This window comes from Condylostylus longicornis, unplaced genomic scaffold, assembly GCF_029603195.1.
Source record: "Condylostylus longicornis isolate FDR11 unplaced genomic scaffold, ASM2960319v2 ptg000009l, whole genome shotgun sequence".
In the NCBI taxonomy this organism is placed as follows: Eukaryota; Metazoa; Arthropoda; class Insecta; order Diptera; family Dolichopodidae; genus Condylostylus; species Condylostylus longicornis.
This window is the reverse complement of record NW_026577978.1, coordinates 2,845,868-2,860,073: the sequence shown is the minus strand read 5'-3', so window position 1 is coordinate 2,860,073 and position 14,206 is coordinate 2,845,868. Positions and strand designations below refer to the sequence as shown.

The 14,206-nt window shown below is 25.7% G+C and overlaps 1 protein-coding gene and 1 non-coding gene across 2 annotated transcripts in view; both read right to left on the bottom strand.

Annotated features, from left to right (window-relative positions):
- LOC129618552 (lachesin) overlaps positions 1–3,239 on the bottom strand; it is a 70,120-nt gene extending 66,881 nt beyond the window's left edge. Inside the window, exon 1 of the mRNA XM_055533360.1 lies at positions 3,206–3,239. Coding sequence (XP_055389335.1) covers positions 3,206–3,239 — 34 coding nt within the window. The remainder of the gene's footprint in view (positions 1–3,205) is intronic.
- A 10,321-nt stretch (positions 3,240–13,560) lies between these two features.
- Positions 13,561–13,642, bottom strand: Trnal-uag (transfer RNA leucine (anticodon UAG)). The gene has a single exon. It is a non-coding gene; the product is annotated as a tRNA-Leu (tRNA).
- Positions 13,643–14,206: the final 564 nt, after the last annotated feature.

The following is a 14,206-nucleotide window of genomic DNA, read 5'->3' as shown; positions in this document are numbered from 1 at the left end:
TAATTTGCGTAAAAATAAGAGAATTATTGAATATTATAATATGGAATCGGAGAAAGTAAAAATTAAAGTATTCTTTCTTGATAAAGGGCTAGTGCAGAAATCGAGTAATTTCCGAAAAAAAAAAAATATACCCAAGTCAAACATAGTATTGTATAATTTTTTGACAAATTTAATAATTTATAAAAAAATTTCCAAGCCTTTTCAACTCAATACATGAGAAATGATATTCAACTTACCTCAAATCATGCAATGACCACAAATTTTCTACAATTTTCTCCCCATTTTCTTTTAATCATTTAAAAAAGAATTTCTAATGCCTTAGAATTTTTATGAAATTAATAGAATTTTTCTATTAAATCAGAAATTGTGATATTCTATGAAATAATTAAAATTAAATTAGATACAAAACTGAACTTTTTCTTGAAAAAAACAACAAACTATCAAATGATTCCACAAAAGGCACAAATCATACAAAAAAAAAATTCTTTTCCGATACCTTTATAGTACCACTCATTCATACAATACATTCAACACTCTTATAATATCAGACAACTCCATACACTTATTCATAATCTGTATATGAAAACTGTTATACTTCCACATATTTCATTTTATTATCAATTTTTATTTGTTTATGTATGTATTCATGTGTATGCGATAGTATAGTCTAGATTATAATAATGTTGAAAGCAATTATTATCTTCTTTGTAAAAATTTTATTATGGTTTTCTATTATTTTTTTTTTATAATTTATGAGTTTTGCAACGAAGTGCTAGAAAGTTTCTATATAAAACAATTCGTACAATATAAATTCTAAACAAGTAAAAACGTTTCAGTCGGTATAAACCGATTGAATAATACCCTGCACCTTTCGTTATTGTGTAGCAATTACTCGAACCTGTTAAATCATTCTATAGAAACTTCACGGATATGTCTGACCTATAATTGGACATCCGACTGCCAAGTTTCATGAATCTGACTTTATAATTTTTCCAAATATTTAAAATTAGCTTTTGGAGTTGTATGGCAAGTACCTGAACCTGTCAAACAATTCCATCAAAACTTCACAAATATATCTGATCTACAATCGGACACACAACTGCCAAGTATCATGAATCTGACTTTATTATTTTTCCAAATATTTAAAATATGCTTTTGGAGTTGTTTGGCAAGTCCCCGAACCTGTCAAGCAATTCCACTAAAACTTCACAAATATATATGATCTATAATCGGACATCAAACTGCCAAGTTTCATGAATCTGACTTTATTATTTTTCCAAATATTTAAAATTAGCTTCTGGAGTTGTATGGCAGGTACCCGAACCTGTAAAGCAATTCCTCTAAAACTTCACAAATATATCTGATCTATAATCGGACATCAAACTGCCAAGTTTCATGAATCTGACTTTATTATTTTTCCAAATATTTAAAATTAGCTTCTGGAGTTGTATGGCAGGTACCCGAACCTGTAAAGTAATTCCTCTAAAACTTCAGAAGTATATTTGACCTATAATTGGACACATGAGTGCCAAGTTTCACGAATCTGACTGTATTATTTTGCCGAATATAAAAAATTTGCTGTTGGAGTTGTATGGCAGCCACCCGAACCGGTGCAGCTATCCCATTATAATTTTTAGAGCATGTGTAGAATATAATTGGACACATTTATACAAAGTTTTATATTTATAGCTTTATTAGTTTTTGAAATATTTAAAATAAACTCTTTGAGTTGTATGGCAGCTACCCGAACCCGTTGTCCGAATTAGTCCAATAACAATAGGGCTCGTCCTTGGCACAAAAGAAAAAACTTGTGAAAGTTTGGTGTCGATTGCATTATTCGTTTTTGAGTTATCGTGCGAACGGACGGACGGACGGACGGACAGACGGACATGTCTAAATCGACGCAGAATTTTACGCTGAGCAAGAATATATATATATGTCCATACCGCAGATGACTCCTTCAAGTAGTTACAAACTCCATACCAAAGTTGATATACCCTTCACGAAGTGCAGGGTATAAAAACAAATGTGAAAGAAAAGAAAAATCACTTATTTTTTTATTTGAACAAAATGCAAATAAAAATGAGAAAAAGAAGTGAAAAATTGTATATGAAATTTGCAATTTTTATTGCACGTCTGGGCGATTTTATTATTAGAAAAGAAAATTGAATACAAAATAAGAAAAATATCAACTAGCAATACATAGCAAATGCACAAAGAAAAAGTGAGAGAAAAAATTTCCACTTTCCGAATTTCAAATATGATTTTATTTGTATAATATGTACAAATATATTTAAACACATGTATATAAGTAAGTGCCATATAACACTACTTCATTTTCAGAATTTTGTCATCAGTAGTTTCAATGCATTCTGCTTTTAAATTAATTTTATAGAAGATTTGTTTTATTACAATTGTATTATTACAAAATTTCATAAATAATTAACAGGATGGAGCTAATGATTCTATTTTATAAGAATAATTGATATAACCTTATCCTTGAGCATATTTGAGCATATGATTTAAAGAATGGAAACAGGGCCACTTTAATTATTTTTATAAATAAGTAATTAGCAAAATTTTTGGAGAATACGGTGTCACTAAATGAACACATTGCTATAGCACTTATAATTGAATCATAGTTTTGGCTTTAAATATTATCTAAAGTATTTTTGTTGCTTAAAATCCAATTCATTAGAATTTTCTGAATTCGTTATTTAGAATTGTGATATCTAAAATAATGAAAATTGTTTTTGAATGCAATGCTTTTATAAGTATAAGCTTTTGAGTGCTACACACATGTTACGGAAATTCGATTCTCTATGACGGTTTAGAGTCTTTTGTATAGTAAAAAATAGGTTATAAGATTCTAACTTATTCGAATACTAATAAAAATTATAACATATTTTAAACTATTTTGAATTTATTATTATAGTTAATAAGAATTTCATTTAATTAACGTAATTTTAAAATACGTGCAAGTTTAGTATTCTTAAGTGATGGCAATAGTTTGAAGCACTATAAATTCAGTTCGAAACTTAGGAAAGAAACTATAAGAGAAACTTCATTTATTGATAAAATTAATGAAACGTTGTATTAAAATTTTAACAATGCTTAGTACTTAATCTGCTAAAATCAATTTCTAATACTTATGTGCAAATATTTTGATTCAGTGTGTTTCAGAAAGTTATACAGAAACGTTTACCATTAGTTAGAGGATCAAAAGTAGATAAAACCATTGTTCGGGAATCGGCATAAAACCATAACGCCTCCAAAGATACGGGGATTTTAACGAATTTTCACGGAATTTCTACTGGTAATTAATTTTTCTTTTTGCTTATAACTTTCCTTTCGAGAAAGATAGCAACTTCAAACAAACAGTTTCTGAAAGGGTTACTAACAGAACTTAAAATTAATATATTACCTTTTTTGTATTTCACGTATTTTCGAAATCACAACACTCGAATAGAAATACTCCAATTTTTTCTATTTTCTAGTTTTTTTTTTTTTTACTTTTCTTTATCCCCAAGATTTTTTTAAATTAAATTTTTTTAATTTCGTACAAGATTTTTTGAAATTTTGAAATTTTTTTTTTGCAAAATTTTGTCTAGCTATCTTAGCTTTAATCTAAGTCATTACCCAATAAAAAAAATTTTATTGTGGAGGAGATATAGCATGAAAACTATTTGTATATTATAAGATCTTGAGATTTGCCACCTACTCTGGAACAAATGTTTTATTGATTTTTGATCCTCTAAACAATGATTGCTGTATCGCTTTCAGAATCATACTAAATTTGTAGTAAAAAATTTTTTATCAATTAAATTTTTCCTTAATTAAATTCATTTAATTTTATTTTATTTACATATACATTAATACAACAACAATAATTTTCCTTCTTCTATAATATTGTCCTTCAAAATTCCTTATATGTATATCCTTTTAGAGAGACAAAGAAAATATTTCAAAGCATTGTACTCTATGTAGCTATAATACGAGTATAACCATTAACAAAAATTTCTTTTAGCTTTTAAACGCACGACAAGTAAAACATAACACATTTTATGCGTTTAGATATGCAATAATCCGAACTTTTTATCTTAACTTTTAAAGCTATGTACACATAATAATATTATGTATAGCCTAAAAGAGATTATTTTAAACTCTTTTTCTTTGAAAGAAATGAAAATTTTCATAAAATAATTGCATTGTGTTGAAAAATCGTGTAAAAAAATTATTATGGAAAATTTCGCGATATATAGAGAATTTTTTTTGCTTTGGCAAATAAAGTAATTTAACTTGCTGCGATGTCCTTGATTTTCTTTCTTTTATATACAAGTACATTAACATATACAATATACCTATATATTACAGAGATAACTTGAAAGAAATTGTATAAATTTCTGTCGCCAATATAAAGAAGCAAAATAAAAAAGCAAAATGAATTCATTTCTCTTTTTTACTTTCTCATTTTTCCCCCAAAAAAAAAAAAAAATAAAACCCATGTCAGTTTATAACCTACATACATAAATGTAATTTGTCATTTTTATTTCTATTACTTTTCATTTTCAGTTCTATGCAATTTTTATTCTATAAAAGTTTCGAATAACCAAAACCTTCATTAAAAATTTCATAGCCTCATGTCCATAGTGTTTTTAACCTTTTCTGCTTTTCACCTAACTTGCAGTATAGAAATGGAAACAAGAAGAGTGTATTCTCTTTGTAAAATGAAATTAAAAAAGATATGAAAAAAAAAACAAAAAAAATATGGGAAAAACAAAACAAAAGGATCATAAAAATAAGAAGATTTCTTGGCTTAAAAATTTTTGTTATTTTCACTTTTTCGGTTTTTGTTTTTTTTGGTTCTTTACAATAGTCTATACGGTCGTCGGATATGATTCCCTAGAGATGCAATTGGTTTAATGGTAAAAAGTGAAGAATGAAAAAAAAAAAATCGTGGTTAGTTATAAAATATGAAAAGTATAAGACCATTTCTTTTTCATCTTTTTCTTTTTTGTTATTGTAATTTTCAACAGACTGGAAATATTCTCAAAAGTCTAAAGTTTTGCAAGATTTGTATTATAGGTTAAAAATGTGAAAAAGGAAAACAAAAGCGAGAGAAAACACATAAATATATCAACAAAAAAAAAAAATATAATGAAATGGACTTGTGACTAAAGAGAAGAATTTGAATATATAAGAGAAATATAAGGTAACAGAAAAAAATTTTATTAAATGAAATTTGGAAATTTGTGAGAGAGAAAGAAGGTATCAAAGTACTTTGATTTACAATTGTATCAAATTGGTAAGGTTTCATTAGAAAATATTAAATTTTAAAAATAAAATTTTTTTTACAATTTGAAAAATTTGAAAAATATTTTTTAAAGTAGTAACTAAATGCGAACATTTTTGTGTAAGTATCCTAAAAGTATGCAATTCGGATAAAATTAAAAATATCTCGTTTGTATGCAGTTTTAAAAGAATTTGAAGGAATGAAATATTTTTTATGTGAAAATCTTACAGTACAGTAGTTATTAGAACAATTTTAATGAGAGTTGTATACTCTGCCTCTGTCTGCCTGCAGTATAATCTTTACAAGGTATGTAAACAAAAAACGTACTACTGTTTGCATACAAGTGGTTGCATTTTAGAGAAAATTAAAGAAAATTTAAATATTTTTTTTTAATACAAATGTTAAAAATCATCGAATGATGAGGATAAATGAACCCAAACCTCTCCATACTGGGAAACTTTAATCAAACTAAAATTAGTCAAACAGACTAACAATTAATTTTGTTCTATCGTGTTTTTATGTTTACATTCCTGTTTCCCATAAGCCGAGATGCCTCAAAATTTACATGCTGCTCTAAACGCGCCCTACGTTTTGTGGCGCAGTTCTTTATTTCGTCATATTATTACTTAGGGGACACACAAATCTCAATATAAAAATTAAATACACTTCACATTAATTCAAAAACTCATTACCTCTACGAATAAAAAAATTCACAATTTTATTATTATAAAAACAAAAAATTATTAATTTTCAAATTACTTTCATTGTTCAATGCTAAATACTGAAAGGATTCCATAGCATATTACAATTTATTAGCATGTTATTGAAAATCTATTTTAACATTACTTTGAAAACTTTTTATTAATCCTGTAAAAAATTTGAAAATCACATCACATAGAATAACCTTCAAAATTAAACGATATAGGGTAAATAAACGCAATGTCACTTCAGTGCCTCTGTTAAAATTTCAATATTCTACTGCATCAATTAATATTCGTTAAAAAAGCGTAACACTCAATAGAGATTTAGAGAGGAAAAATGTACAACTATTTTAATTTGTCATTTTTTCTATTTGAGTTTTTTTTTGTTTTTTTAGAAAAATCTCCACTATTTATTTTGTCTCATTTTATCCTTTTGTATATTATAGAGCACATTTTGTATTATAGATCTAGCTAATATTTTTACCATTAATAGGTAAGGCCATTGAATTCAATTGGATTTAAATAAATTTTGCATGAATGATATAGACAAGAGAATTCCGGTTACCATATAATATGGTAAATTTTAAGAGAAAAATGGGAGGAAAAAATTAAAATGAAATAAATTATGCTTTTGTATATAGAGAGGAAGAAGTTGCGTATAGCCTTTAAAGTAAAATATATTTAGAACCAATCAATGGTTTCTATAACAGCAAATTTTCAAAATAAACCGATCTTCTTTTTTAAGTTATATTCCATAAATTGTTCTAAACTCTCACGATAAGAACAAAATTAAAGTATGCTGTAAGAAATTAGTTACCTACATTTTGGGATCTTATTAGGCAGGAGATGAGGCACATTCATTTTTGTATAAATTCTCAGCTTTTTATCTAAAATGAAATAGAAATTTTGTAAAAAAAAACGCAAGAACAGACGGACAAGCACATTGTAAAATGTACTAAAAATTGTTGGAAATGTACCAAAAAAAACCAATATGACATAATCACATATACAAATTCAAATGTACTTGCGATACTCCAAGAGAAATTTTCTTATTCGATTTTCTCCTAAATTTATGCAAACTTTAAAATTCTATTCGATAAAATTTTTTATGTAGCTACATACAATAATAATATTTTTTTTGTACAACAGAAAAGTTTGTATATAAAATATTATACATGTATGTAGGTATGTACATATATGTAGAATGCTATAAAATGGCATACCTCAAGGACAAATAAAGTAATAACAGTAAAAATATTTAAAGATATCATAAAAAAATGAAAATTGTAAAAAATTATACATATATATTTTAGTATATACTATATGAGAAGATGTATGGCAGTATAAGAGAAGAGAATTTGGAGATCAAGAGAACACACGTTGTGTTTAAAATTATCAAAACAAAAACGAAAAAAAAAAATGAATAAAATTGTGTTATACACAGTAACATAGATTTTCTTTTTTTTTTTGTATATTATTAAATTCCCACTGACAAATAAAATGTTACATATATACATATGTATACACGTGTGTATTAAATTTCATCCTATATTATGTAATAAGCAATGAGACTTTAAAATAAAAAACCAAAAATGAAAAGTAAGTCTAGATACAAAAAAAAAATTTTTTTTTTTTGTATCTTAAAGTCTATTGTTGCCTGGTTTTTTATAATTTTTCTTTTTGAGCTTCTTGTATTAAAGTAAAGATTATTTTCGTTATAAAAAGTAAATCCAAAGCTAAGAATAACTAAAATATAGAGTTGCCATTGTTACCAACAACAAAGAATTTTTTTAGTTGCTTAGTGATTGTAAGTATAAAATTTTAAATTTAATCATAAATTGTAATAAATTTTGTGTGGTTTTAGTTGAATTGAACTGAGGATTTTAATGCACATAATGAATTTATACACGACAGCTTAAAATAAAAGGGCTGAAAGAGATCCAGTATGGTAACAGAGTTTAATGCAATTTTCAAAAAAGCAATATTAGACCGTGAAAAATAGAATTGAGTACAAAATCTATTCTATTATAATAAAAATATTGAATATAAAGAAAATAACACCCTTTCGAAATATAAACTCTCCCTTAAAAACTTATTGGTTTTAATCGAAAAATTTTTGGTTTTTTAAAGACAAATACCAATAGCTGTAATCAATTAAACATCAAAATTGAGAAAATATGAAGTATATAAAAAACGGAAATTATTACCTTGTACGGGGGAGAGAATGATATCTCGACTGAGCTTGACAATAAAAACTTAGTTTGCACGTTCTAATAAATAGAGAACACTCGATTTTTGTTTTGTTCTAATTATTTCGTTTGTTTTTATTTTTTTAATTTTTGTTCAATTAATTTTAAGGTAATTTTAATTTTCTTATGCCAGCTATATTTGTCAATTCATATGACAATTAATAAAATTGACAGTATTTATATGACATTGTTAACGTCGATCATTCACAATATTAAAATCACAAATATGCTGTACTACCCGTGATATCACATATGTGTTTGAATTTCAATTATGTTCGTCTAAACTCTATTCAATTTGCAGAAAAATGAATAGAGATTGCACTACCTATAAATGTCATTTAAAACTTTTCGCTTACATTCTAAATTTCACTCATAAATTGTAACCATATAAGTGTTAATCATATTTTATCACTTGCTTTAATAACCTTAATTACTTTATCTTTTAATTTCAATGACTTTAATTTCCCATTGATTTCTCTGGCGAAAGCACGAGAATTAAAAATAATTCGATTTTTAAATTATTAAAAAATTTAAAATTTTAAAAATTCTTGAAAAGATACTGACTACTTATACCAAATTTAAAATTTTATAAATTTCTTATAATTCATCTTTAAATTTTTAATTGGTGTCCAGTTTTGTTTTTTAATTTTTGTTTTTTAATATAATAATAAAAAATGCATTTTTAATATTTTTCTTTTGACTGCCATTTAATTATTATTCTCGCAAACAATATGCGAGAAAAAAAAGAAAGCAATTCTCTGATAATACTGATACTATGATATAATAGAGTCCACGACCATAGGGAAATATAAATATAAAATTTGATTTGATTTCCATAAAAGAAGAAAGTGTTATACATACATGATATATCAACATATATGGTGTATAACATTTCATGTTAACAAAGTAACCTAACCAAAACTCAATTATAAATTAAATCATAGACTAATACTGGCAATGATAATAAAATATGATATATACATTTGTATTCATATATCTACCTACATACATAAATATTATAATAAACATAATATTCCATATCTCTAACTTCTCCAATGGAATGAAAGTATAAAAGAAAAAAAATAATAATTTATTCGACTAGAAAATTATATACGACCCACTAGAGAAAAGAATATGACTATAATATGAAAGCACATGCATATTATCTACATAAATATACATATATACATATAGAGAAGGAGTATATCAAATATGTACACATGTTCCTACACACTGTATATAAATTTTCAATATCATACAAAGAAAAACCAAAAACCAAAAAAAGAAAAATACAAAAAGGAACATTGAATGACTGACTATACCATAAAAAACGGATGAACTTGTGAATCCTGTTGTATTCACATGAATAAATTTGACATTTATGAATACATCAAAAAAGAAAGAAAACGGAAAAACGAAAATATAATAATATCGTCACATATGAATCACAAAAATGATGTTAAAATAAAAAAAAACAAAAAATCTAAAAATCAAAATTTCACAAATAATAAACCTACCAACTTATAACATACTGCATATATCAATGGTCTAGTGCAACCATATGCTAAGTAACAAATTTTTTAAAATGCCGTGTTTTTTTTACACAAATACTAATTTGGAACGGTCCGATCTTTGTGTAGTATAGATTTCAATGCCATATGCGTGTATTAGTTTACGATATCTCGTGTATGGTTCAAATATAGGCTAAGAGCAAGATCGAATTTATAAAACAAGACTATGTGCTTTCTTAGAATGTTTATATTGTAAAAACTTATAGTATAAGATACTGATGAAACACAAATATTCCAATAATAGGCCAAAATTCTTATAAATTAACTTGCTTCTTTCCGCAAAATTTTCAAACCTTCAAAATTGGTTTTAAATTTTTAAAATTTTGGAACTTAGCATATCTTTGTGCTTTGCACCATCGACATATTATAACATTTTGTGTTTATATATATATTCCAATTTTTTTAGCACTTTTCCAAAAAATTTTTGAAAAAAAGTGCTTATTAGTTTCACTCTGTCCGTCCGTCCGTCCGTCCGTCCGTCCGTCCGACCGTCCGTCCGTCCGTCCGTCCGTCCGTCCGTCCGTCCGTCCGTGTGTCTGTTTACAAAACTTCTACATTCTTAAAGATAGAAAGCTGAAATTTAATACGTGCATAGATCTTTACTAGAAACTTATTTCCGTGGAACAAAATTTTTACCTATCTCCCCCCCTTTAGAAGTTATACCCCCCCAAAACACTAAAAATGGCGCATTTTAACTATTTGTTGCAATGAAACCATAAGCATTTTTGAAATTTTGCAAACGCAGAAAGGCAGCGGCTGGCTTTCCCTTGCGCGGTATACTATAGTTAAACCTTAGAAAAACAAAATGGCTGTTCAAATTTACCGTTATCTAAAGTCCTTTTTTTCCAAATTTTTGATGTCGTTTTTCTCCTATACCCTAGCCTGCAGAAGCTTGAAATTTTAGGAGCTTTTAGACATTAACAAATAGTTTATTTCGTTAGAAGAAAATTTTTTTCCATCTCTACCCCCTCTCAAGTTATCGCCTCTTGAAATTCGTAAAATTTGAATTTTTGACACCTTATATTTCCGAAACCTCAAGCTTTTTCAAATTTCTATAAACGCAAAAAGCTAACGGTAAATTCCATGACATTAAAAAATATAATTATTTTTCTTAACTAACACAATTAACCCTTAAAATCGAGCATTATGTTAACCCCTCTTTATATTAATTTTTATCTATTTCAAAGACTGCATAAATCGTTCATCCTAAATATATGCAATCCTAGAAATAGTTTCGTTTATGAATGAAAATAATTTTAATAGTGTGGTGGATATACATAGATTTTTAAAAGCAGTATTTTCACTTGTTGAAGGGAAAAGTTCTACAATACAAACCATTGGTTTGACCCAACTTTATTCAAAAATATATGACTATAAAATATTATATGTTCTTCCACTATATGATTAAATTGTAAAAATGTTATAACATTCAAAGAAAATTCAAGAACGGATAGAAGAAAAAAAACAGAAAAAAAAACCCAAAATTTTCTTACATATTTTCTACTTTAAATTGAAATAAAATTATATATGACTTTTCAACTGAATTTCATTTCCCTCCCCCGATATTTTTTTTTTTTGAATATTTCTTTGTCGAATATGGTTCTTAAAAGTAAGAAAAGTCTGCATATTATAGTACATACCTTTATACTTAATAAAGAAGATTTTCGAGTCAATAATAAAATCCTTCAAAAATTTTTATTTAAGTTTTAAAAACCCAAGATAAATAAAAATTAACATTTTGGTAAAGTTTTTACAAAAAAAAAAATTTAAAAGAAATAAAATTGAATTCATTTTAATATTGCTGAATAAAAACTGTAGTTAAAACTGTAGCTATTGTTAAAACAAAGACACTTGCACTTGCACAATACACCAATATTAATGTGAGTAAAAAACTAAAGTAAATCTTTAAGAATTTAAAACGACTCCTTAAATTGCAACTAATTGCTATTATAAAAAAAATATTTGTAATAAAATAATATAATGGAGGGGGAGGGGGGCCAAACATATATAGAAGACATCTGGTTAGGTCACCAGTTTGCGAGACTAATTCTGGCATTTCGGTCACCGTCTCTTTTTTGAAAAAACTGCTTCTTTGTGAAAAAGTGTCATTGTAGCGATCAGGAAAGTAAACAGCGTTCGGGTACATGGGAAATTGTTGAAGCAATATTATTTTCTTTTTAGCATTGACTAATTTAATTTCTTTGTAATAAATTGATTTTTACTCCTTAATTTTTAAATTTTTGCTAATTTTAATTATTTTATTTTTTTACTTTTCATTAATAAGCTCTGCATCATGTTTTAATTGCCGAAAATTTTTTAATTGTAGAAACTATATCATTTATAATTTATTTCACGATAAACCATGCATTACCTTAAAATTTTTAAAATATTTGCAAGGTTTATGATTTGAAATTTTCGGCAGTCGTGTGTCAAATTTCAGGTCAGATGTGTATTACAATTTTTTTTCAATATTTAATTGAAGATTTTTTTAAAAAACATGCCTAGATCAATAAGTTAGGCTCAATAAAAATTCAACATTTGTCTTATAGTTTCTATAGTAAACTGAAATTTTTAAGAAAAGGGAGTTATCGGCTTTTTTGAAAATTTTTATTAAAATTTTAATATTTACGATAATTTTAGTTTTTCTTAATTGATTTTGTATTTTAAAATAAAATGTTAAATTAGAACGTGGCCCCAATTTTGTTTTCGATGCATTTCCAATAAAATTTGAAAAAAAATTTAATACGAATTAGTTTCAATTTTCTCATTCGTTCATTTGCTCGTCAATATTCCTTTAAAATTTTCTTTTCTTTATAAAATTTTTGAAACAGCAAAAATTCAAAATTAATTGAACATCTAGTACTATTAAGATTTTTAGTATATATTTAGGCACTTCTTATTTTTAAATCTTCTCCTAAGTATATGCAATAACAATATGTGCCTACATAATTTACTATAAAGCTATAACAACGAATTAAAAATTATTTTTATCAATTTAAATATTGTTTAAAGAATATTTGGTATTTATCGTAGGTGCCTACATGTATTTAGATCTATAAAAATAATTCCTAAAATTTTTATATAAAATTTTTTCATATATTTTCACAATGCACACGAATGATAGCAAAATACCTAATAATACTTATTATTACAAATTATTATTCATACAATATACCACATTAATAATCTACTCTAACCAGGTTGTAACAAATCAGAAATATTATTTAAAAAATTTACATACAAACATAAATTTGCATTACATATACAATTTTGACATAAGAACAATGTAAAAATTTTTACTTACATAATATTTTGTACAGTTTACATATTTTTACTGTAAAATTTAAAATTTAATAAATCTTAATACAAAAAAAAAATTGTAAAAATACTCATGTCTACTTACTTGACTATTACACCAATATTAGAACAATCATATAGAATGCTTTCACTCAAGTTTTTACCTACTTTACATATTATATACATATATACCTTTATAAATATTGTATGTTATTCATACCCACTCACCTACATATATAATTTAATTCAATATAACAAACATTTTATACACATATAATATTAAAAGTTAAGTGAAAAGTTTTATTTTATTCTTACATAGAAATGAAAAATTTTTTTCTTTTATTTTTCTGAAATAAATTTTATTGAAATATTTTCATAAATAAAATTTATTTAAGGGTTAAATTTTAAAAAACAAAAAAAAAAACAAATTTGGCCAAAAAAAATAGTGTTGACAGTGGTGGGATTCGAACCCACGCCCCCGAAGAGACTGGTGCCTAAAACCAGCGCCTTAGACCGCTCGGCCACACTGCCATATCGTAAATCATTGCCAAAATATCATCCCTTTCCAATTGTCCAAAAAAAAAAAAGACATTCTATTAATACTATTATTTTAGTCTAGTCTCAAATATTTCTTTTGCATTAAATTTATTTTAATTAAAAATAAATATTATTATTTTTAAAATATAAAAAGCTTTCACACTTACTTTTTTATATTAAATGTGAAAAATAGAATGGAAAGCTTTTTCTGACGTCATATTATTCATCGCACTGTATACAAAATATGCAACAAAATAAAATCAAAGCGAATAAAACAAAACAGAAAAAAAAATTAGATTTTTTCTTTGTTTACATTATTTTTCTTGTTCTAATACAAAGCTTTCTCAAGTAGCACAGAACAGGTAACAGAACAGAATACAAAAAAAAAAAAATAAGTAAGGTAAAGAAATGAATTTTTTCAAAAGCTTTTCTTCTTATCTTGTTTTTTTTTTGTTTTTCTTGTTAACATTAACAGAATATAGAATTTATTTGTTTACTTTTATTTACATTACTTCCTGTTAACTGTTATAGCATAGAAATCACGGTATTAAGTAAAAT